The 25,615-nt window shown below is 45.3% G+C and overlaps 1 protein-coding gene, 1 pseudogene and 1 gene segment (V, D, J or C); all 3 read right to left on the bottom strand.

Moving 5' to 3' along the window:
• The window catches only part of LOC119869150 (immunoglobulin lambda-1 light chain-like), a 1,083,218-nt gene that overhangs the window by 1,005,250 nt on the left and 52,353 nt on the right, over positions 1 to 25,615 (bottom strand). The window lies entirely within an intron of this gene.
• Positions 1,595 to 5,261, bottom strand: LOC100856527 (annotated as a pseudogene).
• On the bottom strand, positions 14,660 to 15,304 carry LOC119877620. The segment is given in 2 exon segments: positions 14,660 to 15,030; positions 15,143 to 15,304. Coding segments are annotated over 2 exon segments (417 nt in total).

Raw genomic sequence — 25,615 nt, 5'->3', positions numbered from 1 at the left:
AGACAAGATTCCATCAAAATCCTAGAGGTGAACACAGGCAACACCCTTTTTAGACTTGGCCACAGCACTTCTTGCTAGATAAATCTATGATGGCAAGGGATACAAAAGCAAAAATATACTATTAGGACTTAATCAGGATAAAAAGCTTCTGCGCATCAAAAGAAACATTCAACAAAACAAAAAGACAACCTACAGAATGGGAGAAGATATTTGCAAATGACGTATCAGATAAAGGGCTAGTATCCAAGATCTATAAAGGACTTATTAAACTCAACAACAAAGAAACAAACAATCCAATCATGAAATGCCAAAAGACATGAAGAGGTATTTCACAGAGGAAGACATAGACGTGGCCAAGAAGCACATGAGGAAATGCTCCCCATCACTTGCCATCAGGGAAATACAAATCAAAACCACAATGACATACCACCTCCAACCAGTGATAATTGGTGAACATTAACAAGACAGGAAATAACAAATGTTAGAGAGGATGTGGAAAAAGGGGAACCCTCTTGCATTGTTGGTGGGAATGTGAACTGGTGCAGCCACTCTGGAAAACTGTGTGGGGGTTCCTCAAAGAGTTAAAAATAGAGGTACCATATGACCCAGCAATTGTACTGCTGGGGGATTTATCCCAAAAATACAGATGCAGTGAAACACCAGGACACCTTCACCCCGGTGTTTATAGCAGCAATGTCCACAATAGCCAAACTGTGGAAGGAGTCTCGGTGTCCATTGAAAGATGAATGGATAAAGATGATGTGGTCTATGTATACAATGGAATATTTCTCAGCCCTTAGAAACAATGAATACCCACCATTTGCTTCAACGTGCATGGAACTGGAGGGTATTATGCTGAGTGAAGTAAGTCAATCGGAGAAAGACATACATTATATGGTTTAATTCATATGGGAAATATAAACACTATTGAAATGGAATGGAGATAAAATGAGTAGGAAATATTAGTGAGAGTGACAAAACATGAGTGCTCCTATGTCTGGAAAACAAACAAGGCATAGTGGAAGGGGAGTTGGGCAGGGGGATGGAGTGTCCGAGTGAGGGGCACTGAGTGGGGCACTTGACGGGATGAGCACTGGGTGTTATTATGTATGTTGGTAAATTGAACACCAATAAAAAATAAATTTGTTAAAAAATAAATAAACTATATGTTGGCAAAACTAACTCCAATAAAAATACAAAAAAAAATGGGCAGCTTGGGTGGCTCAGTGTTTTAGCACCGCCCTCAGCCTCAGGGGTGATCCTGGAGACCCAGGATCCAGTCCTGCATTGGCTCCCTGCATGGAGCCTGTTTCTCCCTCTGCCTGTGTCTCTGCCCCACTCTCTCTCTCTCCTCTCTGTGTATTTTCAGGAATAAATCAATAAAATCTTTTTAAAAATATATAAAAACACCCCCAAACAAACAAACAAATGAAAACAAAAGAACCTAACAAACCTTCAGAGATCATAGTTTGATTTGATTATATATATACTTTTTCGAATGCGTGGGTGACTCAGCCGATTAATTCTTTTTTTTTCCATTTGAAAACAGTTATTTATTAACTAACCAGATTAGAAAAATAATCGTGCTAGATACCTAGTTCATCCTTCTAATAAGCCAATTGATCTGGTCTTCCCTGTTCCCAGCATCTCCAACTTCTTCAAAATGAGTAATCGTTTTCTTCATTCTGCCACATGGAGAAGATAATTTGAAGGGATCCTCCATGCAGATGACACCATATTTACCACGAGATTGGGCAATGTGTTACCTGTCAGGGCATTTCGCTTCTTGTTGATCTTACCATAAGCATGCTTGTAGATCAACTCGTTCAATAACTTCAGGTTTGTGTACACCCTACTGTATATGGTTCCACAATCCTCAGCATGTTTGCTGAAGCCTTGTTGAGCTTAACAAAGGTGCCATTGAAGACCTGCCAAAGGTGAAAAAGCTGCAGCACCTTTGGAACCTTTGGGCTCACACCATTGATACCTCGATCCTTTTTTATTATTTTTTTATAATAAATTTATTTTTTATTGGTGTTCAATTTGCCAACATACAGAATAACACCCAGTGCTCATCCCATCAAAGGCCCCCCTCAGTGCGCGTCACCCATTCACCCCCACCCCCCCGCCCTCCACCCTTTCCACCACCCCTAGTTAGTTTCCCAGAGTTAGGAGTCTTCATGTTCTGTCTCCCTTTCTGATATTTCCCACACATTTCTTCTCCCTTCCCTTATATTCCCTTTCACTATTATTTATAGTCCCCAAATGAATGAGAACATATAATATTTGTCCTTCTCCGATTGACTTATACCTCCGATACTGATGACAAATGGCAATTTGGGTTCTGCAGGCACGGAGCTGTTGCCAGCTTTTCTCGCCATCCTCGCCATTCGCATCTCAGTTCTGTACATCTGCCTGGAGTCCTTGCGGTAATGCTTAGCCTTTTCATAGATAAGCTTCCTTGTCTTTCGAAGCATCTTTTGGGCAAACTTTTTTCTCAGATGCTTGATCTGCAACTCTGTGAAATTCCTTTGCTTTTCCTTAAGGGTTTCTGGCACAGCAAGAACCCTTTTTTTCTTCTCTTCTGCACCCTCCATGGTTCCAGCTGGAAAAGAGTTTGAGTGTCTGATTCTTGTTTTTATCTCAGGTCATGACCTCCGTGTCATGGGATCGAGTCCCACCATGTCAGATTCAGCACTCAGTGGGGAGTCTGCTAGAGATTCCCTCACTCACTCTCCCCCTGCCTCTCTCCCACTCATTCTCTTCCTTTCTCCATCTCTCTAAAAATAAATAAGTCATATATATATGATATTTAAAACAATGGAAATTTTAAACTCTTATGGAAAAAAAATACAATAGGGATACATACACGTGACACATAGAGTACAGAAATAGAAAGATTGCAGAATATAGTGAACTAAAAGAAGAAATAGTGATTCAAGTGTTCTAAATAAATTATGAACAGTGAGATTGCATTGTCAGACTAATATATTCAGACCCTATAACCATTGTGAATTATTATAGATATGCAGTGGGTTTTCATAAAGATAATTTCTCTAGCAACAGTCATACTAATGAATTAACAGAATCAAATTACATGATCTCGCTAGACCTACAAAGAACTGTTGTCTATGTGAAAGCAAAGTCCTCATAAAATTCACATAAATAGAAACAGAGGAATTTTACAATGATGACACACTCTCTCCCAGACACATAGAACTCAGTCTCACACCGAGGAAAATAGCTAATGGGGAGATGTGGGGAAGACATTTCTACCATTTCAGGAATGTGCAAATGTGACCTAAATACCATTAAACTCAATATCTTGGGGATCCCTGGGTGGCTCTGTGGTTTAGCGCCTGTCTTGGGCCCAGGGCATGATCCTGAAATCCCAGGATCAAGTCTGAAATTGGGCTCCATGCATGAAGCCTGCTTCTCTATCTGGCTGTGTCTCTGACTCTATCTTTCTCTGTGTCTCTCATGAATAAATCTATAAAATCTTTAAAATTAAATAAATAAACTTGACATCTTTCTTCAAGTATTGGAGGATGCATGTGAACAACAACAACAACAACAACAAAAAAAAACCTGATTAGGATTCAGCATTGATGAGAATGGAAAGGGGGTTATGTCAGAAGATCCAAATCTATGATTCAGACATAGATACTCTGGAATTGGTGCATCAGTAACAGAAGCAATCACTCAATGAGCAAAAAGAACAGGCAATCGTATTGAAGAGGAGTAAGAGGATTCCATGAGTCTGGAAACTTCTAGAAATAGCTAAATGACCAATGATGGAGATCCTGGATTCCTCAGAGGTCAGGTGGGAGGTGAGCACCCTGGCCCTGCCACCCCTATTCCATGTATTTCAGTAGAAAGAGACCCTGTGTCACAACCTGATGGGGGAGATGACCTTTCTGTGTCATTTGAGGCCTTTTGTTTCTTTGAGGCCTTTTTTCTAGGAAGATGATACAGTGAATGTCTTTGGGGACACAAGGGAAGGAGTAGCACTGAAACCCAGGTGGCGGCCCTGCATGGACCTGGACCCATGTTTGCAACAGGAACAGCAGACACAGGAGCCACACACTGAGCCAGAGCAGCTGCTGGGGCCTCCCCCTCCCAGCAGATGACAAAGGGGTTCTGGTCTCTGTTCTCAAGGATCTGGGATTCTATATAATCCTTGAAATGCTGTCACTGGAGGGGCAGTGAAGCATGACCTCATCCTCCTGGCTCAGCCCAGCAATGGCCAGACAGCCAGAGCTGTCAGACATGGAGCCAGAGAATGGACCAGGGTCCACAGAAGGTCCAGTCATCATAATACATGAGGATTTGACTGCCCATTCATGGAGCTGTTGGTAGCAGGACACATATTGGACACTCCTGATGTGTCCTGACTCAGAGCTGGATTCAGGGTCCCTGTTTCTGCCCTGACCTGTCATGGACTCTGTCCTCAGGGCAGCTGACCTTGGCACCCAAGAATCTGTACTCAATTTTAGAAAATCATACAATATCATGATCCCAAGGACAGGCTTCAAGGAGAAGTTTAAGAGAATGTGGAAAGAATTATAGATAAATTCCTTGAGGGGGGTCTCAGATGTCTGTTTATATCAAACAAACAAAGAAGCACTGACTTGGCCCAACTTTTAGGACTGCCCCGGCAGCCCCGTCACACTGAGGATGGCAGGTTTGTGTCTCACTTCCCCCCAGGCCCGGAGCACTGTGTGAGCACAAAGCGTGGGACCAATATACAGTAATAATCAGCCTCGTCCTCAGCCTGAAGCCCAGTGATGGTCAGGGTGGCTGATTTGCCAGACTTAGAGCCAGAAAATCGGTCAGGGACCCCTGACGGTCGATCCCCATCACTGTCCACGAGGAGTTTAGGGGCCTTTCCTGGGAGCTGTTGGTACCAGCTCGCACCAACAATACTGATGTTGTTTGTGCTTCCAGAGCAGGAGATGGTGACCCTCTGGCCCAGCGACCCCGACACTGAGGGTGGCTGAGTTAGCACAGACTGGGCCTAGGACCCTGCAAGGGAGAGAGACACAGAGAGGGAGATGCTCTCTTCTACAGAAAAGGGGAAAAATCAGAGCCCATGTGCCCTCCCAGGATCCCTTCCCCTTTCCCCATATCCAGTCACCTGCGCAGTAAGCAAAGAGTGTGAGGAGGAGAGGGCACCAGGCCATGTTGGAGGTCATCACTGATTGATCCTGCCTTCTGGGGACCCACAGCTAAGCAGACCTCCTCTAATCTCTCCCTTCCCCTATTCAACCTCTGAGAGAGGGAGGGGCCATCCATGCAAATAAGACCCTAGTCCCTGTGTCTGAGGACACAAAGGGGTAGGGCTGGGAGGGGCTACATGTGACAGGGGTGCAGAGGTCCCAGCTATGAGCCCTGACACAGGCAGTATCAGGTGGCAGGTTTTCTGCTCTGATCAACCCTTATCCCTCAGAAACATGTGAAGGGTGTTCCCTGGGTCTAGGCCTAGACACAGCATTGTACGACATGGTGACACGAGTCCATTAGGGATAACTCCTGCCTCCTCACTACACTGTCAAATGTCAAGTTCCTTAGGGCCAGGACAGATGTCCCCTTATGTGGCCTCCCATCCCCACAGGACACTTTTTTACCCTATTCATGCTCCACATAGTGAGTCTGTCCACAGATCCCTGGGCTGTTCATGGGACAGGACTGAGGTGATGTCTCTTGTAGAACCACATAGATGAGGATCACGTCCAGAGCAGTGATGAGTCCACCTAGACACATGAGCAGTTCTGTGCAGGATGCTGATTTCTTTCCTCTTACTTGATTCCTTTCTGGTTTGGAGAGTTCTCTTCTCCCAGAAGTTCCCTCAGCACTGAAGACCAGGGAGCACTCTTTCCAGGCTGTGGGTAGAAGCTGTCGTGTGCATTGTAGAGGATTATACACTGGACATCCCTCAGAAATCTCTGCCAGGCCTGAGTCCCCAGCAGGGAGCACAGGGCCCAGCCCCCAGGACCAGGCTCCTTAGTGTCAATGGTCCTCAGTAAGCAGTGGAGTAGGGACCACAGGACAGTCCCACTGCACCCTCTGCGGGTTGCAGAGCACGCACTCACCCTGGTCCGAAGACCTGAGTCCAGCTGGTTTCCGCCACTTGTCAGGTCCCTGTCTATTCTCACATCTCTCATCTGATTTCTAGAGACAGCAATTCCAGTATATTGTACCTGATTCTTTTGTATCTCACTCTCAAGAGGTGTTTCATTCTCAGGAGGTTCAGGAATGTACATCAATGGCAACTATTTTCACCCTAGAGAAGACCCTACCCACTGCAAACCACTTCATTGGTCTTTCATTTTGGTTATACGCTCATTGTTAGTTTTCCGTCAGTTTTGCTTCCAGATAAGAGTTTTTACCTACTGTGTCATAAATTGCATTGTGTTGCACTACTTCATGTTGTCATAAGAGAAAGATTGCCTGGGATGCCTGGGTAGCTCAGCAGTTGAGTGTCTGTCTTTGGCTCAGGGGGTGATCCTGGGGTCCTGGGATGGAGTTCAACATGGGCCTCCCCACAGGGCACCTGCTTCTCGCTCTCCCTATGTCTCTGTCTCTCTCACTATGTCTCTTATGAATAAATAAATAAAATCTTAAAGAAAGACTGCTCTAATAGCTACCATGTCAGAAGCATGATGTATGTCATTTTGCAGATTCTATGTTTACAGCATGGCACACTGTCAAAAAATAGAAATAGAGGAATCAATTCTCAGACATTTATATCTGGGCTTTTGCCTCCCCCATGTGAAGAAACTTCTTTTATGTCAACACTGAACTCCTGCACCAACATTATTCGATAGATTTGCCACCATGGGGGCTTTCCAATGAAATTTTGTTTTGTTTTGTTTTTATAATAAATTTATTTTTTATTGGTGTTCAATTTGCCAACATACAGAATAACACCCAGTGCTCATCCCGTCAAGTGCCCCCCTCATTGCCCATCACCCATTCACCCTCGCCCCCCGCCCAACTCCCCTCCACCACCCTTAGTTCATTTCCCAGAGTTAGGAGTCTTTATGTTCTGTCCCCCTTCCTGATATTTCCCACACATTTCTTCTCCCTTCCCTTATATTCCCTTTCACTATTATTTATATTCCCCAAATGAATGAGAACATACACTCTTTGTCCTTCTCCAACTGACTTACTTCACTCAGCATAATACCCTCCAGTTCCATCCATGTTGAAGAAAATGGTGGGTATTTGTCATTTCTAATGGCTGAGGAATATTCCATTGTATACATAAACCACATCTTCTTTATCCATTCATCTTTCGATGGACACTGAGACTCCTTCCACAGTTTGGCTATTGTGGACATTGCTGCTATGAACATCAGGGTACAGGTGTCCTTGCGTTTCATTGCATCTGAATCTTTGGGGGTAAATCCCCAACAGTGCAATTGCTGGGTCATAGGGCAGGTCTATTTTTAACTCTTTGGGGAACCTCCACACAGTTTTCCAGAGTGGCTGCAGAGTTCACATTCCCACAGTGTAAGAGGGTTGCCTTTTCTCCGCATCCTCTCCAACATTTGTGGTTTCAAACTGTCAACACTGAACACCTGCACCAACATTGTTTGATAGATTTGCCACAATGGGGGCTTTCAAGGAATTTGGGATGAGGAAGTAAATATTACAATTTCATGATCCTATGGTGTGTTTTTACCAAGTTCATGCTTATGTAGGCAAATGACAATTTTCCTGGTACTTGGTTTGGTGAATTGTCAGCAGATGGTCATATACCTGACCTGTATTTTGTAGTTAATGTGCTCAAGGACATTGTCTTCTGTGCTCAGAATATGCTCTATGACTCAGCCACTCTCTCTGGTTTCTTCAATCAGCCACTGGAGGCTAATCATGTCCTTTCTTCTTCCCTGCAGGAACCCATTGAATCCAGTCCATGGGACTGTCACCTTCACCAAGAATGAAGTTTGTGTTCTTCACTTGTTCTGTCCCAATATCAAGTGCTTACTTCCCAACTCCTATTTGATCAATTCAGCCCTCCAAATATGAAATGTTCCACAAGCAGACGTCATTGTCTTTGCCTTAGATCTATTCCTCTTTTTTTTTAAATTGAAGTTCGATTTGCCAACATACAGTATAACACCCAGTGCTCATCTCATCAAGTGATCTATTACTCTTCATGGAAATCCTATTCCAGTGAATTCACACATTAATTCAAGAAACTGATGTTGAATTCGTCCTTGGTGTCAGGCTAGGTTTTGAGCTTCGTGGATACAGTAATAACACATATACACAAAAGGAATAACACATATACATCTGCAAATGTGGGACACACAGCAAAGACAGTCACAGAGAAACCTCTCCACGTGGTTGGTATTACCTGACCAGTGATCATCCTGGGTATCTGGAGCCCACTGACTGCTCAGAACCCCTCAACTCCTACAGGACATCAACAATGACCTCCTCCATACTCTCTCTGCAGCTTGCCCTTTGCCTTCACACGTCCCTGCTCCATTCCAGGTGACTGAGTGCAGGTTTCCAGCCCTCCTCACCTGGTGTGGGTTTCCCAGGTATGAGCAGAAATGGACTCCTGTCCTCACAGGGAACAGAGACAGGAGAAAGAGGAAGGCTACTCCAGGGACTAATAAGCAAAGGAGGACTGCATACAAGGCTTGTGTTGATCAGCAGCAAGACCAAAAGATCCTCACACACATCCACTAAGTCTTATGTTTATGAAGATGCCTTTACTATGTTGAGGCCTGTGTATACCACATCAACACCATATCACTATGTCAAGGATACGTTCTTGGAGCGAACTCTGGGAGCAGCTAAGTTAGGCAGAATCCACCATTCTCAGACAAGGACAGAGTTGAATAACCTCAGAGTGCCTGAATCCAGCTTCTGGATCAGTCTGTGATTACAAATTTTTACAATATTCCCCAGCAACTGGCAATGCAGAGCTCGTCCTGTGTCCTGTCTACAAACTTCTCATTATATTTATTTTTAATTTATTTATTAAAGATGTTATTTATTTATTCATGAGACACACACACACAGAGGCAGAGACACAGGAAGAGGGAGAAGCAGGTTCCATGCAGGGAGCCTGATGCAGGACTTGATCCCACGACTCCAGGATCTCGCCCTGGGCTGAAGGCAGGTGTTAAACTGCTGAGCCACCCAGGGATCCCCAATTTACTCATTTTTAATCTGTACTTAGGAATTTATAATTAGGGGGTTGCTGGGTGGCTCAGTTGGTTAATCATCTTTCAGCTCAAGTCATGATCCTGATGTACTGGTATGGAGTCCTGTGTTTGGCTCCCCACTGAGCAAGGATTCTGCTATGCAGCCTCCCTTCTCTTCATCTCTTTCACAAATAAATAAACAATATCTTAAAAGGAAATAATTTCTTATTAGGGCTCCAGTTAAGAGGCAGGTGATAAACCACTGGAAGGGATGGTATAGGGGTAAGGCCTGGAAGATGCTGGTTCTTGGGAGACAGTTACCACTCTCCTCACTTGACTAGTGACTACATGGAGGAGGGAGACAGGATCCAGTCCATGGTGGAGACACCAGCCACTCTCCTCACTTGACTAGTGACTACATGGAGGAGGGAGACAGGATCCAGTCCATGGTGGAGACACCAGCTCTTGGTCCTTCAGGCCCCCCCAAGCCTTGGACCCCAGGTCTTATACCCTCATCACAGTGTTGAGATGGGCTGGCACCTTCATACCCATCTGCTTCCTCCAAGGTTGGTATTTAACAAGAGTGGAGGTGCAGACTGAGAAGTCAGTTCTCTGATTCACAACCTGCACTTCTCCCTCATGGCTGCACATGGACTTTATCTCTCACATGCAGACAAGGCCTCCCCAGGTGCCTGCACCAAAGCCTGTTTATGGAGCTCACCTGCAAGTGCTTGAAAGTCCTCAGGCCCCACTTCTGATTTCTCAGGTGTCCCCCCAGGACTCCTGCCCCTCTGTGTCCCACCACGGAATGAAGCCCCTGAATCCACTATCCTGGAGTCTGCCCAACGCCCTGTCCCAGATCTCATCTTCCATGGAAGAGTCCTTCAGCTCAGACTCAACAGACACTTACGATGTGCCTCCCTTGGTCCAGTCCCCGTCCTTGGCTCTGGGGTGAGAAGGGAAACAGAAGACCCAGTTCTGCCCCATGAAGGCTCAGTTCTTCCATGGACTAACTCCATACAACTAGCTCTTCATGTGGAGAGTTGCCCTCCTCAGGGAGAGGAGACATTTCTGGTCACAGAGGAGACCCCCTTCTCTGTGCCTCTCCAGACAGGCCCTGATGTGGAACCCCAGAGGTGGCAGCTGTGACTGTGGACATTCTGCAGGCAAAGTGGTTCCTACTCACTGTCCCTGTGCTCCAGCCAGGGCAGCAGACATAACTGATCACAGATGTCATCAGATCACACACCTGACAGATCTGAGTAGGGTCCTGACCCTCACAGGCCTGTGGGAACATTGCCAGCATCCTTCAGGATCTTGAACCTCCCAAACCCATACTGCCCCCTGATGGCAGGAAATGTGTCCACTCGGCCTGGAAGGGCTCCTGCCTTGAAGCCAGAGCCCAGGGCTGCTTTCTGCAGACATTCCTGCCCTCTTCAGAGCTGCTAGTCTCAGTTTCCAATGCAGCGAGTCCCATGGATTTGGTTTGGAAACATGCCAGTCAGGAAAGGCAGCTGTGGTAGGTGAGGGGATGTTGTCAACAGGCCCGGGACTCAGAGGGAAGGGAAAACATATGAATTCCAGTAAAATATCATTGTCACTGTGGGTGACACCATTCTTACTAAAGAAGACTCACTGTCCGGGCTTATGCTTGAAAATTTAAAAATCACAGAAGGACAAATGTAGTGGTCTGACGGGCCTGCCATAAGAAGATGACTGTCCACACGTTCAACCCCTTTTCCTCCGTAGACCGTAGGGACGGCAGTTGTCTTCCTTTTGGAAGATTTGCCTCTTCTAAAATGTGATTAAACTGTGATCCTACAATGAACATATCATGTTTTATATGTGGGCCTCTTCGTGGGTAACATCTTAGTTGGTCCCAGCTTTGGGTGATTAGATACAAACTTGGAATTAATATCCACATGTGGATTTCTAGGCACTTGCAGTTTTTAGTGATTGCGAATGAATCTGCTGTAATTATTCACATGGAGGTTTCCCTATGGCAAATGTTTTGGATGTATTTATTTAATTTTACACTGACATCGATTTAGAAAACACCCTTAGATTCGAAACTGGTCAATGCCATTTATACTCATGTAGATAATAATATCAGATTAAAATAAGGGCTGACTTAGTCTTCAAGCACTTCATGGGTACTGCTGAGGTCCCATGATATTTTCAAGTGCAAAATAATTTCTTTCATTTAATTCAAATCACAAAGAAAAAAATGAATATAAATCAGCATAGAAGTAAGTGTTCCCCAGCTGATAAAGACAAGAAATTTTTGTTTTCATGAAGCGTCTTTGTCTACAAATAGGCTGCTATGAGTAGCCTTGAGGACAGAAGGGACAGGAGGAGCCTCTTTTGCATGTGGTTCCCCTGGATGGACGTTGGTCCATGGCATCAGTAGCAGGAGCATAAGAAGCAGAAATACAAAAAAATAGGCATTCCCCTGAAGACTAATGGGAGGATAGCATAGCATTGAAACTTAAACAAATAGGTAAATGACCAAGCATAGGAACCCCAGATTCCTCAGATGTCAGGTGAGAGATGACAGTGGGCTTACCACTCCCTTGTCTCTGAATTGAGGTCAAAGAGATTCTATGTCCCAACCAAATGGGGGACATAGCCCTTCTGTGTCTTCTGAGACCCCTTGTCTAGGTAGGAGCTGCTATGAGTTCTGGGGGAGGTGAGGGAAGGAGGAGTCCTCATTCCTACCTTGGTGTCCTTAGAAAGACGTGATGGTGGCAGTAGCAAGAGCATCAGAAGCAGAAGACAGAGGATGAGTCTCACCAATACCTGGAGACCCATTCTGGCAGATGAAAAAAGGGTTCTGATCTCAGTTCTGACAAGCCAGGGGATCTGCATGAGCCCTGAGATGCTGGCACAGGAGTTATAGTGGGGGGCCCTTCATCCTTTGTTCTCAGCCCACAGATGGCCAGAGAGCCAGAGTTGCTGTTGACCAGGTGCTCCAAGGGTCTAACCACCATAGTAGATGAGAATTTGGGGGCCTATTCATGGGAGCTTTCGATCTCAGGACGCATATTAGACATTCCTGATGTGTCTTGACTCAGATGCAGTTGAATTCTGTGCCCCTGGTTCTTCCTTTACATCCTGGACTTTGTCCACTGTCTAGACAGTCCCTGGCACCAGGAATTTCAATTCATTTTTATAAAATTCCCTGTATGTTGGTGCCAAGGACAGGGATGGTAGATAGATTTTAAGCCAATGGGGACAGAAGTGTATGCAAAATTCTCTGTGGTGAGCCTCAGATCTGGATTTCAGCCAAAGAGAAAGGAAACAGCTGACTTGGCCAGGAAGTCTGGGCAGCATAGGGAGCCCCACTGCTGTGGGAATAGCAGGTTTTTCTCTAACAGCCCCACAGGCCTGGATCACTGGAGAAGCACTAGTAATCAGCCTATTTTTCAGTCTGGAGCCCAGAGGTGGTCAAGGAGCCAGTGATGCCAAAACCAGAGCCAGAAAATTGATTGGGGACCCGAGGATCAATTGCTATTGCCATAGATGACGAGTCTGGGGTCTGTCCTTGCAAGCTGCTTGTACCATTTCATACCATAATCACCAATACTGGGACTCTTCCAGGTCAGGAGAGGGTGACCCTCTGCCCAGGGCCCCAGGCCCTAACAGTGGCTGAGTCAGCACAGACTGGGCCCACGACCCTGCAAGGAGGTGGGACATAGACAGGGTGTGCTGGCCTGGTGAGCAGACCTCAGGGTGGGTGTGGTCGTGTAGGGGGGGCAGGAACCTGAGTCGGGACCCTGGATCCCCTCCCCCAGTGCAAGATGAGGGACAGGAGTCCTGCAGGCCTGATCCCTCAAACCAGGCTGGCTCCAGGGGCTTTCCCTGCAGCGTCCTTGGAGCGTGTGTGGTAGTGAGTCCTCCCATTTGCTGCGAGTCCTCAGAGGTGAGCTGTGTGTCCAATGAGTTCAGACCTGCCCCTCTTCATGTCCCACAAGGGAATTTTCAGGGAGGATTGAGGACAGTGAGTGTGTGTTGGGAGGGATGTTTCCAGACCTTCAAACCCCAGGGGGAGGAGGAGTCACGGAGGAGAACAAGCTGAATGTCCAAGGTCAGGCTGCAGTGCCTGGACATCAGGTGTCATGAAGAAGTGGGGATAGAGATGATCCCCAACCTTCACACACACCTGCACACCCCCAGGTCCCCAGCCACAGGGAGGCAGAGCTGAGGGTCTCGCTCATCCCTTCATCCCCCTGGGGAGAAGCACTGCATTCTGGTCACAGCTCCCCACTCCCACACAGTGTCAAACCTCCTTGGATCAGTGGATGGGATGATGTCACCCTGTGCCCCATCACAGCCCCCAGAAACCTAGATAACATTCTCTGCCTGGATGAAGGTGCTGTTGCTCTGGGGTACAGTTCACTGAGATGTGACAGCACAGCAGTGTGGTGTGGCCATGGTCACAGTGCCATGAAGGAGAGTGACATAACCATGAAAACAGTCACTCACACACTCACCCTCCTCCTTCCTCCACCTGCTGTCAATCCCTGGCCTCCTTACCACCTCTAGATTCCTGTCCCTTCTAAAACACAATGAATTCCAGTGATGTGGAATGTAGACTGTGGTATGTTCTTCTTCCCTATGAAATGTGCCTTTAGGGGATCCCCAGGGGGCTCAGCAGTTTAGAACCTGCCTTCGGCCCAAGGCATGATCCTGGAGTCCCGGGATTGAGTCCCCTGTTGACCTCCCTGCACAGAGTCTGCTTCTCCCTCTGCCTGTGTCTCTGTGTCTCTCTCTCTCTCATGAATAAAAAATAAAAAAATGTGCAGTTGATACTCATGCATATTTTTGAACTTCAAAGCTTATTTCCTTTAAATGCTGATTAATATCACCCTTTATAAATATTCATAATGATGGAGGTTGTTTTTCTTACCTCAAGTCTGATCATTTAATAAAAAGCTGGTCTAAGAATTAGTGTGCAGATTTTTATTGCTTTCACCTGAGGTGAATATGAAAAAATAATTTCCATAAACAAGCACATCAGGATTTTTCTCTAGAAAGATTTTTTTTACTTTATATAATTTTCAGTATGGCATTGATTTATGTGTTCAATACAACATCAAATAATGAGAACTAGTCATCTGGTTGAAGCTAAGGGAATAATGGTCCCAGCTGCACAGAGCGCTGACATGTGCATCTGCAGAGCAGGAAAGGGGCTGAAGGACCATGATAGCTTCGTGACTTATGAGTGTTTCATTTACTGAAACATCAGTAGATGATAGGTGAATGTTCTCTAGTCTAGAAGAAACTGTCCCTGCTCATGAGGAAAAAATGTTCAGTATTGTTTAAGACTCGTTGTGTACAAATGGGGCTAATCTGAGTGACTCTGAGGTCAGAGACGATGAAGGAGACTCCATTCCCAGGAGGCACCCCAAGATGCACCTGACCTGAACATTAACTGAAGAATAAGCAGAAACCCAGGGGGAGCCTAAGCAGGCAGCTGCTGGGGCGCTCACTCACTTTGCAGACAGGTAAGTAGGTTTTTGTCTCACTTCCCCACAGGCCTGGAGCACCGTGTGAGCATTGAGACTGCTGTCATAGGAAGAGCAGTAATAATCAGCCTCGTCCTCAGCCTGGAGTCCAGAGATGGTCAGGGTGGCTGTGCTGCCTGATTTGGAGCCAGAGAATCGATCAGGAACCCCAGAGGGTCGAGTATTGGTATTATAGATGATGGTTCTGGGGCCTGTTCCTGGGAGCTGCTGGTACCATCCCACATCATTGCCATAGCCAACGTTCGAGCTGCTTCTAGTGCAAGAGATGGTGACTCTCTGGCCCAGGGACCCAGACACGGAGGCCGGTTGAGTCAGCACAGACTGGGCCCAGGACCCTGCAAGGGGGAGAGACACAGAGAGGGTGATTCTGGGTCCTGGAGACAAGAGAAGGATGCAGGACGGCACACATCCTTCCAGGCCCCCTTCACGGTCTCCACATCCGTTCACCTGTGAAGTGAGCAAGGAGGGTGAAGAGCAGAGGGGAACAGGCCATGGTGGAGGTCTTCACTGATCCTGCCTTCTGTGGTCCCACAGCTGAGCAGAGCCTCCCCTCATCTCTCCCTTCCCCTCTTCATCCTCTGGGAGAGGGAGGGGCCCTTCCATGCAAATTAGACCCCAGCTGTTTGGTCCCTCAGTGGCCCTGGGTCAAGTCCCTCTGCCTGGGGATGTGAAGGGTGTGGGCAGGGGAGGGGAGGTGCTGTGTAGAAACCTGAGGTAGGGGGATCCCTGGGTGGTGCAGCGGTTTAGCGGCTGCCTTTGGCCCAGGGCGCAGTCCTGGAGACCCGGGATTGAATCCCAAGTCGGGCTCCCGGTGCATGGAGCCTGCTTCTCCCTCTGCCTGTGTCTCTGCCTCTCTCTCTCTCTCTCTGTGACTATCATAAATAAATAAAAATTAAAAAAAAAAGAAACTTGAGGTAGGGAGGTCCCAGGTGTGAGCCCTCAGCAGAGGGCACAGGCAGTGCCTGGTGGCAGGTCCAAGCTATAATCACCCTGAGTCTTCATAAACGGACCCCATCACCCCCTGGTGTCCAATCCCAGATACACTATTGTGTGACTTGGTGATCAGAGCCCATCTAAAACAATGGGTGCCTCCCGACTGCTCTGTCCACTGCTTTAGGGCCAGGACAGGAGTCCCCTTATGTAACCTCCCATTTCCAGAGGAAAAACTTTCTGCTTCACTTAGATTTCTCATGGATATATGTCCATAGCTTCTTGGGTGTTTTTCCCTCAGAACTGAGGTGGTATCTCTATACAAACTCTTCTTGGTTCAGGATCAAGTCCAGAGCATTGATGGGTCTCTATGCACATTTAGAACTTTCAGTGTGATAAAAAAAAAAAAAAAGAACTTTCAGTGTGAGATGCTGTGTTCTCTCCTGTTATGTGACTCCTCCCTGAGTTCTAGAGGATTCCTTCCTTGGAGGTTTGTACATCAATGAAGAGACAGGGAGAAATCTGTCCACGTTTTGGGTAGAAGCTCTTGAATTCATTCCTAGTAGATAATATACTGAGAATCTTCATCACCTGTCCCTACTTACACTTGGTTGTCACAATAGTTTTCCACACACTGTTGGCAGGGATTCCCTCCTAGGGACTCTCTTCCCAGCACATGGTCACAAGACTGCAGGAGCCCAGCCTCATGAGGTTTCGAGTGTCGCTGACATCAGAGCAGAGGGATAAAGATGCTGGAAGTTCTTGTAAGACAGGAGTGACTGCTGAAGTTGCTCTGACAGAGACCAAGGGACAGAGTGATGTGTGAGTCACCACTTAGTCAACTGTGCATTTAAAATGGATGTGTCCTATTTACACAATATTCCTCTCAGTAAGATTTATTTAAACTCAGTGACAAAGTCATTGTGAGGCTGCAGGTGGAAACACTATACACCTGTCCCAGATCTGTGCTTAGTGAGAGGGAATATGGATAGAAACTCTGGCCAAGAAATTGGATGCAAAAACAACTGTAAAAGACGGCCTTCTGTTCTTGGTTGAAAGGGAGTCTACAGACTTTTTATGAAATCGACTTTCTATTTTTGGTCATAGGTTTAGTATTATGAGTTTTATTATATAATCAGGAAAGTCCAAAGTGATGGCTAAGGAAGCTCAAGGAGAGCCTATGCCTACAAAGTTCAGAGCCATGTCAGCCATCGAATCACCAAAGACACACAGAGCTTCCATGGCAGAGCAATCTGAGGTCAGACTTGACTCTGGGCTGGACACAGCTGTAGTCCCTCTGCCTGGTACCCAGCATGTTCAGGACAGATTTCTTGGTCATTCAGCCACCCGTGACTACAAGAAGGGATTTCTAATACCCAAGGGCAGCTGCACCCAAAGTTTCTGTCAAAGGTCCCACATGTGAGGGGTGGACACATGGAGATGAGACCATGTGGTCCAGAGCTGGGAAAGAAGGTTTCTCCATAGAAGTCCAGCCTCTTTGGAGGTGTCAGGGGAGTGACTCAGTGTGTGAGAGTCCAGCCCTGAGAGTACAGGGAGGGTGTGTTCCACGTCACCATGGACTCTGAGAACCGTGAGAATAGTACTGATGCTGGGCTCCCAGAATCAATGTACTGATCGCCTCAGGTGCTGACTGGAGCCCAGGGATGGTCAGGAGATGATCTGCCCATAGGGACAGAGATACCTTTGGGATTCCTGAGAATCAGCCTTGTCCCAGGAGAGCAGGTGTTCAGGGCATGTCCTGGCTGCCCCGCTGACAGGACCCCAGTTATACAGGATGTTGCTGGTGTTTCCTGGTGACTGGGAATCTGCATTCTGGAGATTGTGACCTTGAGGATGGTGGGTGAGCACAGGCTTACTCTGAACTCTGGAAGCACAGAGAAATCCAGAAACTGCAGAGCCAAGGATATTGTACACAGAAGAGAGCGAAGAGGACACTTTGCCCCCTTTTCTACTTGTGACTTATAATGGATGGTTCTCCCTGGAGCTGATCCTAGAAATAAAAGGCATTTGTCTGAAAGATCATTTCCTGGAGGGGGATTTGTTTCTGGTGGTGAAGAATCATTTGAGAGGAGACCTTGCAACAATCCGAAGTCCAGGTTTTGTTGGGTGACAGAAATCTGTCCATTTATCTCATCTGTCTCAATCCACTGTATCCCATAAGAAGGACTTAGAGCAAAATCCTAGAAACGGAGACTTTGTTATTTGACCCAGTGGATCTCCAGATGGTTTTATATTGTCGCCCAGGGTATCTGGAAATTACCTATGCAGTGAGGGGGGAGTGTGAGGAACAGGGCAGAGACAGCCCAACTCTGGATCCTGAGCCCCACGTCCAAGCCTGGGCTTACCAACCCATTCTCTGTGCTCTCCTGACACTCACATTTTGGGGGAGGGTTCTCATGCAAACTTTCCTCTTTCCTAAGGTTATACAAGCACCTCCTTTGACTTTAGCCAGGGCTCTGGCTGAGCATAAGAGAGTATAGGAATCAGGGGTAGGGCTTCACCAGGAGTGAAGCAGGAGCACCTGCAAAATGCCCAGAGACAGACACTCCCAGGGGATGTACAAGGGAGCACCACTGCTCTCTGGTGGTTGCAAGAGACATGTGGACCTTGGGCTGAGCTGGAGCCCAGGGCTCCTGTCCCCCATTCCTCCATGCTCACTGATCTAGTCTCTTCAGATTGGCTTCTTTTACTGAGAAATATACATGGAAGTCTCCCTCATGTCTTCCTCTGCCCTGAAAATTTATGTCTTTGAATTGTTGAATCATATTCCATGTATGGACATACTAGAATTTCTTTACCCATTCACCATTTCTGGACATATTTGTTGTTTTCTAGGCTTGGCAATCATCAACAAAACAGGAATAAATATTTAGGGACATATTTTGGGTGAACACAAGTAATTCATTTATAGAATTACCTAGGAGCATGGACTTTGTATTATATCTTTAAGATTTTGTTTAGCTCTGCAAGAAACTGCCCAGGCATGTTCCAAAGTGGCTGGGGCATTTGGCATCCCCCCCAGCAGTGAAGGAGAGTTCCTGCTGCCCTACATCCTGGGCACCATCTGATGTTGATGTTTTATTGATTTTTCGTCATGCTGATGGGAGTCTGGTGCTACCTCACTGCTTCAGTGTGTAATCTTCCCGTGAAACATCATGTGGGAAATCTTTACACATGTGCAATAGTTCTCTGTATACATTTTTGTAAGAGGTCTGTTCATGTCTGCTCACTGGAAAAACATGACCCAGCACCCATGAATTCTGGAGCTTGCAAAGCTCCAATATGAAAAGAAAGAGAGAAAATCAGTATCACCAAGATTCCAGGACTCAGGGAATTCCACCAAATTCTTAGGATGGCACCAGAGGATAGACAGGGCATGGGCAGAGGGCCACATGGTTCTTCTGGGTCACACAACTGCCTTTCTTCTCATTCCAGCCCAGCAACAGTGGGGCTCATATGGGTTCTGAAATCCATGTAACTATTTTTTCATTGGGAGATGAATATCTTCAAAAGGAGGTATTTTCATTAACCTTTTATACTTAAAAAAGTCTGTACTATCAAGCATTCTCTTTCTTGCAAGATACAAAGCATTGGTAGCCAGATTCTGAGGCTCTGTTGGTCATAGACAGGGACACGGGAGAGATGGAGTGAGACGTGGAGGATAGATATTCACACACGTCCCCAGGAAACAGAAGTTCTCTGTGTGATAATGGTAGTATGCTGCTCTACAGCAATGATGACCAATCTCTCCACAGGCAGCAGCCCATGGTGGTTGAAGGTGTTTTGTCAACACACTCGGATCTGGAAAATCAGGCTTGAACCCCTGGCTGGTCTCTCAATGCTGTTCTGGGTCACAATGTAGGATCTTTGCCTGGGAGCTGTGGTACCAATGTCATGGTAACCCCTGTGTTTCTACAGTTCTTGTGTAAGAGAAGGGGACCTTGGATCTGGGCTCATCAAGAGGTTCCCTAAGGGAGGGACACATGTACACATGGGAGAGTACTTACTCTTGACGTCCACAGCCCCCATATCCCTGGATTATGGAAAAGCTACAATGGGACTAAGGAAAGAGGGAGACAGAGTCAGTACTTTTGGGCTTAGGACACCCACTCACAGGAGTCTCGATCAACCTGTTGGTAGCTATAGCAGATGCTCATTCACGCACCCACATCACCCAACTTCACTAATGCACGCTGAGCATTTTCCCAATAATGGTGCAACATCCGCCAAATCTCATACCCATAAAATAGTTCATGGTCCCAAATTCCCTCTTTGACTGAACCCTTATCTTCAACTGTACAATGGAAGCCTCAGGTGCTGAGCAAATGATCCTGTCCAGCTCTGAGAATGGAATTTCCCAGGGCCTGTGTCCTCACAAAACATCCCAGTTCCTCGTGCTAGGCCTAAGACACAGTGAACCTTGGCCACTTCTGAGCACTGGAGCCTGGGAGGGAAGGGAAGGCTCTGCTTTGAGCCCTGGAGGTGCTGAATCTATGCTGGGGAGGACCGCACCCTTTGCTTAGATGGTCCTAGACCTCTGAGGGGGATAAAGTCAAAGAAATGCCCATTGTCCTCATTTCAGGAGAAAAACACTTACCAGCAGAGACTCTGCTTTTATGACATTTGGAAACCCAGGTAACATGAATGCTGCAACATTGAAGTGTGTTGTTTTATTTTTGTTTTGTTTTTTTTCTGAGGACATAGAGACAATGATGAGATAATTGAGAATAAACCCATTATGAACCAGGTGGCACTTGTAAGTACATGGTATATATGTACAACATATTCTACAAGTTCAAATTTTCATGGAAGAAGAATCTGAAGAGATGAAGGATTTTGCCCCATGTCCTGATTTGCCAGTGTCACTGTGAGAAACATTATTGTTTCCGATTAGACAGTGAAGGTCAGTGTAGACCTCAGACTGTAGCCCAGAGATGAGGGAGCCCTGCCCTGGCTGAGGCATCCTTGGATCAGGAGAAGCGGCTGGGGACCCCAGAGCCCTGGTGCTCATCTGAGTCTGAGTAGTAGTACAGGAGATACCGGGGCGGGCACCGTGGCTTCCACTGGAACCAGTGTATGTAGTAGCTGCCAGCACTGGGGCCACTGCTCAGGGTGCATGTGAGTCTGACTGTTGTTTCAGGAGATGCAGAGAGGGAGGGCGCTGGGTCACCAAAGGCTGGGACAGGGACCTGCAAACACAGACATTCATGTGTAATCTCCTCACTGGACCATGATTCCCCTTCTCTGAGAATGATGATGTCTAAGGAATAAGCCTCAAGATTTGACATAGACCTACGACTGCTGGATTACTTGAATGTTGATTTAAAAAAAAAGTATATTTCATTCCAATTAGGCATCCTTATTGTCTGTTTATGCAGAATCGTGCAGTGAGTAACTATAAGTTTCTGGTTATAAATTATTTCCCAGATAATGATACCTTGTTTAATTGATTCATATGTTTCACTACTGAGACTTCTTCAGTTACACATAAAGAAGTTATAGAAATTATTCAGTATTGATTCCCAACACACAGATATTCATAAAGTACATAATTTAAAATATGCTGTAATATCTGAAATGTATATAAATATCTAAAATACATGGATATAGATGGGATATGACACATGAATAACAAAAAGGTCAGATTGTGAAAATAAGGGTAATTCGTGTTGAGGAGGACAGGGACCATCTAAGTGAGTCCTTAGGGTAGGAGGTTGTCAAAGACCAGCAGTCCTCCCCTGAGATGTGTGGGTCTGCCCACCTCTGAACTCTCCAAATGAGGAAAGATCTAGATGAGGATTCTAGTGAAGATTCATGGAACTTCAACAAAATTAAGGTTCCCTTGCAAAGATGCATCTTTTCTATATAAGGCAGTGGCCTATCTCCATACATCTACTCCACATGTTTGCCCATCTCTGCTTCTGGTCTAGACAAAGGCAAGTGTGAGAAGGAGAAGTTGGAGACAGAATTATGAAACTCTGTCATAGAAAATTGTGGTTCAGGGAAAGGCCCTCTCTAGGCCTGTTGAAGAATGAGAGAGTCATTTTTCATGGAATCCCAGATGAAGGGAAGATTTTCACCCTGTATTCTGAAAATGGAGGTGATTCGTGTTTGGAGAACCAAATCAATAACAGAGGGATAGGAAGTCAAAAGTTATAAGATGTCCAGGAGAGGAGAGAAGGTTAAGCAAAAAGTGCAGGTGAGGGAGGACCATCTAAAGCAAAGGGAATGGACCTCCTCTGCCTGGACATTGTGGGTTCTCCAGCATAGAGTCCCTGCCCCTCCAAAGGAGAGCTATCTTAGGAACCTGTGGAATGTGTTGGAGTGAATGGCTGAGGGCGTGAGGAAGCTACATGGATACAGAAAACCAGGGAGAAGATTGATCTTTTCAAAGATCAGGCTCCTGTCGTGTCAGAGATGCACCTGTGAACTGAACAACTTGTCATCTGTCATTCACTTTAATCTACCAGTTTGAGGGAACTCCCCTGCACTCCTCTCAGGACAGCCCCCAAGTTATTCTTCCCATCACAAGGGTCCTATCCTCAGTTGCCCCCTCTGACATATGGTCAACTGAACAAGGACCTTAATCATGCTGACTTTGTAGTTCCTGGAGCTCATGTGTGCAGAATAGAAATAGGTGGGTATTCTGGAATCACACACTGTGGAGGGGTGGCATGGTGAACACCACGTCCTGTAATTGAGGGCAGGATCTTCTCTTTGAGCTACACTTGGGTAGCTGGTGGTGTCCTCATGTGCATTTTAGGCCGCAATTGGGCATTGAACCATGAAGAAAATATAACAGCGCAGCCTCCTGGGCACCACCATGAGATCTGCGGACAGAGTCTTAGTCCTTCTTTCCTTTTGCTCTCCAGAATGAAGTAACTCATGATGTATGGGGTCACATTCCCCATGACTGTTCCCTACATGATTCTGGACTGGTGATGCCTTTAGTCACAGGAAGAAGGAAGAGATGATGTGGGTTTCCATGTGGGTTGAGAAATGCCACCATCCAGTTTCACCAGGGGGTTATACAGTCACAGCAGAGGAGAGCCTCAAATGGGTGGAGTCCTGCTCCAAGTCCCACTGAAGCAGGTTCAGGCCCTTCTGGTGTGTCAAGAAGGGGGGGCATCAGTCCTTCTAACTTGTCAGTCGCAATGGCCCAGAGCCTCCTAGTGTCCACACAATCATGACCTGTATTTAAATCAAAATAGTGCTTCACAGTCAGGTTTTTCAAAGACAGAATAAGATAAACCTTTTGGAAACTTTTAAATGAAAATGTATGATATGCAAATATGTAAATAAGTACTGAAATGTGGACAAAAAGAAAGAATGACAAATATGGGTTAATAATAATAGGTACACTTTATTAAGAAGAAGAAAAAAGTCCAAAAATGCTTAGATAGACCAATTTCCTTAGAGAAAATACACAATGTTATTAGAAAATATTCCTAAAAAGACATAAGATACAGGGAGCTTCAAAAGAGAAACTAATGAAAACAAAGATACAACCATTCAAAATTTTTGGGAAATAGCATAGCAGTCCTAAGAGGGAAATACATCGCAATAGAAACATCCCTCAAAAATTTTTTAAAAACCCAAATACACAAGATAAACTCTCACCTAAAGGAACTGGAGAAGAACAGCAAATAAAACATACACCAAGCAGAAGAAAGCAGAACTCAATGAAGTAGACCAGAAGAACTGTAGAACAGAACAACAAAGGGAGGTGTTGGTTCTACGAAAGGATTAATAAGACATAAACCATTAGACATCCTTATTTAAAAGAAGAGAGAAATGACTCAAATTAATAAAATCATGAATGAAAAATGAGAGATCAAAACCAATACCAAGGAAATAAAAATGATTTTCTAAACATATTATGAGCAGCTTTACGCGAATAAATTAGGCAATCTAGAAGAAATGGATGCATTTCTGGAAAAATGGAAATATTTTATTTTATTTTATTTTTTTAAATTTTTATTTATTATTTATGATAGTCACAGAGAGAGAGAGAGAGGCAGAGACATAGGCAGAGGGAGAAGCAGGCTCCATGCACCGGGAGCCCGACGTGGGATTCGATCCCGGGTCTCCAGGATCATGCCCTGGGCCAAAGGCAGGCGCCAAACCGCTGCGCCACCCAGGGATCCCTGGAAATATTTTATTATAAAAATGCAAAACTATAACAGAAAGAAGTAGAAAACCTGAACAGGCCAATATCCAGGGGGAAATTGAAGCAGTCATCAAAAAACTCTCAAGACACAGGAGTGCAGAGTCAGATGGCTACCCAAGGGAATTCTATCAAACGTTTAAAGAAGAAATAATGTTGTTTCGACTAAAAATGTTCCAAAGAATAGAAAGGGATGGGAAACTGCCAAACTCATTCTATTAGGCCACCATCACCTTAATTCCAAAACCAAACAAACCCCACAAAAAAGGAGAAGTATACATCAATATCCCTGATGAATACAGATGCAAAATTTCTCAACAAGATATTAGCCAATAGGATCCAATAGTACATTAAGATTATTCACCATGACCAAGTGGGATTTAATCGGGGAATACAAGGTTGGTTCAACACTCATACAACAGAAAACGTGATACACATCAACAAGAGAGAAAACAAGTATCATATGATCCTCTCAATAGATGCAGAGAAAGCATTTGACAAAATACAGCATTCATTCCTGATCCAAACTCTTCAGAGTGTAGGGCTGGAGGGAACATTCTTCAACATCATAAAAGCCATCTACGAAAAGCCCACAGCAAATCTCATTCTCAATGGGGAAACACTGAGAGCCTTTCCCCTAAGATTGGGAACAAGTCAGGAATGTCTGCTCTCACCACTGCTCTTTCAGATAGTACGAGAAGTCCTAGACTCAGCAATCAGGCAACAAAAAGTAATAAAACGCACTCAAATTGGCAAAGAGTATGTCAAATACTCCCTCTTTGCAGGTTACATAATACTGTATGTAAAAACCCAAATGATTCCACCCTAAGTTTGCGAAACTCATACAGCAATTTGGCAATGTGGCTGGATACAAAATCAATGCCCAGAAATCAGTGGCATTTCTATACACTAACAATGAGATTGAAGAAAGAGAAATTAAGGAGTCATTCTCTTCAGAGAGTTGGAAAATAACATCTTAAGATTTTTGTGGAATCAGAAAAGACCCTAAATAGCCAGGGGAATTTTAAAAAAGAAAACCATATCGGGGGGGCAACACAATGCCAGATTTCAGGTTGTAATTCAAGGCTGTGGTCATCAAGACAGTGTAGTACTCGCACAAAAACAGACACATAGATCAATGGAAAAGAATAGAGAATCCAGAAATGGCCCCTCAACTCTATGGTCAATTAATATTTCACTAAGCAGGAAAGACTATCTACTGGAACAAAGACAATCTCCTCAATAAATGGTGCTGGGAAAATTGGAACTCCACATGCAGAAGAATGAAACTGGACCACTCTCTTACACCACACACAAAGATAAACTCAAAATGGATGAAAGATCTAAAAGTGAGACAAAATTCCATCAAAATCCTAGAGGAGAACACTGGCAACACGCTTTTTGGACTTGGCCACAGCAACTTATCACAAGATACATATAAGAAAGCAAGGGAAACAAGCAAAAATGAATTATTGGGACTTCATCAAGATAAAAAGCTTCAGTGCAGCTACATTACCAGTCAACAAAACTAAAAGCCTACAGAATGTGGGAAGATACTTGCCAATGATATATAACATAAAGGGCTAATATCCAAGATATATAAAGAACTTAAAGTCAACACCCAAGAAAAAATAATCCATCATGAAATGGAAAGAATCCATGAAAAGACTTTTCTCCAAAGACCTGCATGAGACCGAACAAACACATGAGAAAATGCTCCACGTCACTTGTTGTCAAATCTCCATGAGATATCACTTTACACCAGTGAGAATGGCTAACATTAACAAGACAGGAATCAACAA

The sequence above is a fragment of the Canis lupus genome, chromosome 26, assembly GCF_011100685.1.
Source record: "Canis lupus familiaris isolate Mischka breed German Shepherd chromosome 26, alternate assembly UU_Cfam_GSD_1.0, whole genome shotgun sequence".
Taxonomy (NCBI): Eukaryota; Metazoa; Chordata; class Mammalia; order Carnivora; family Canidae; genus Canis; species Canis lupus.
This window is presented reverse-complemented; position numbering and strand designations above follow the sequence as displayed.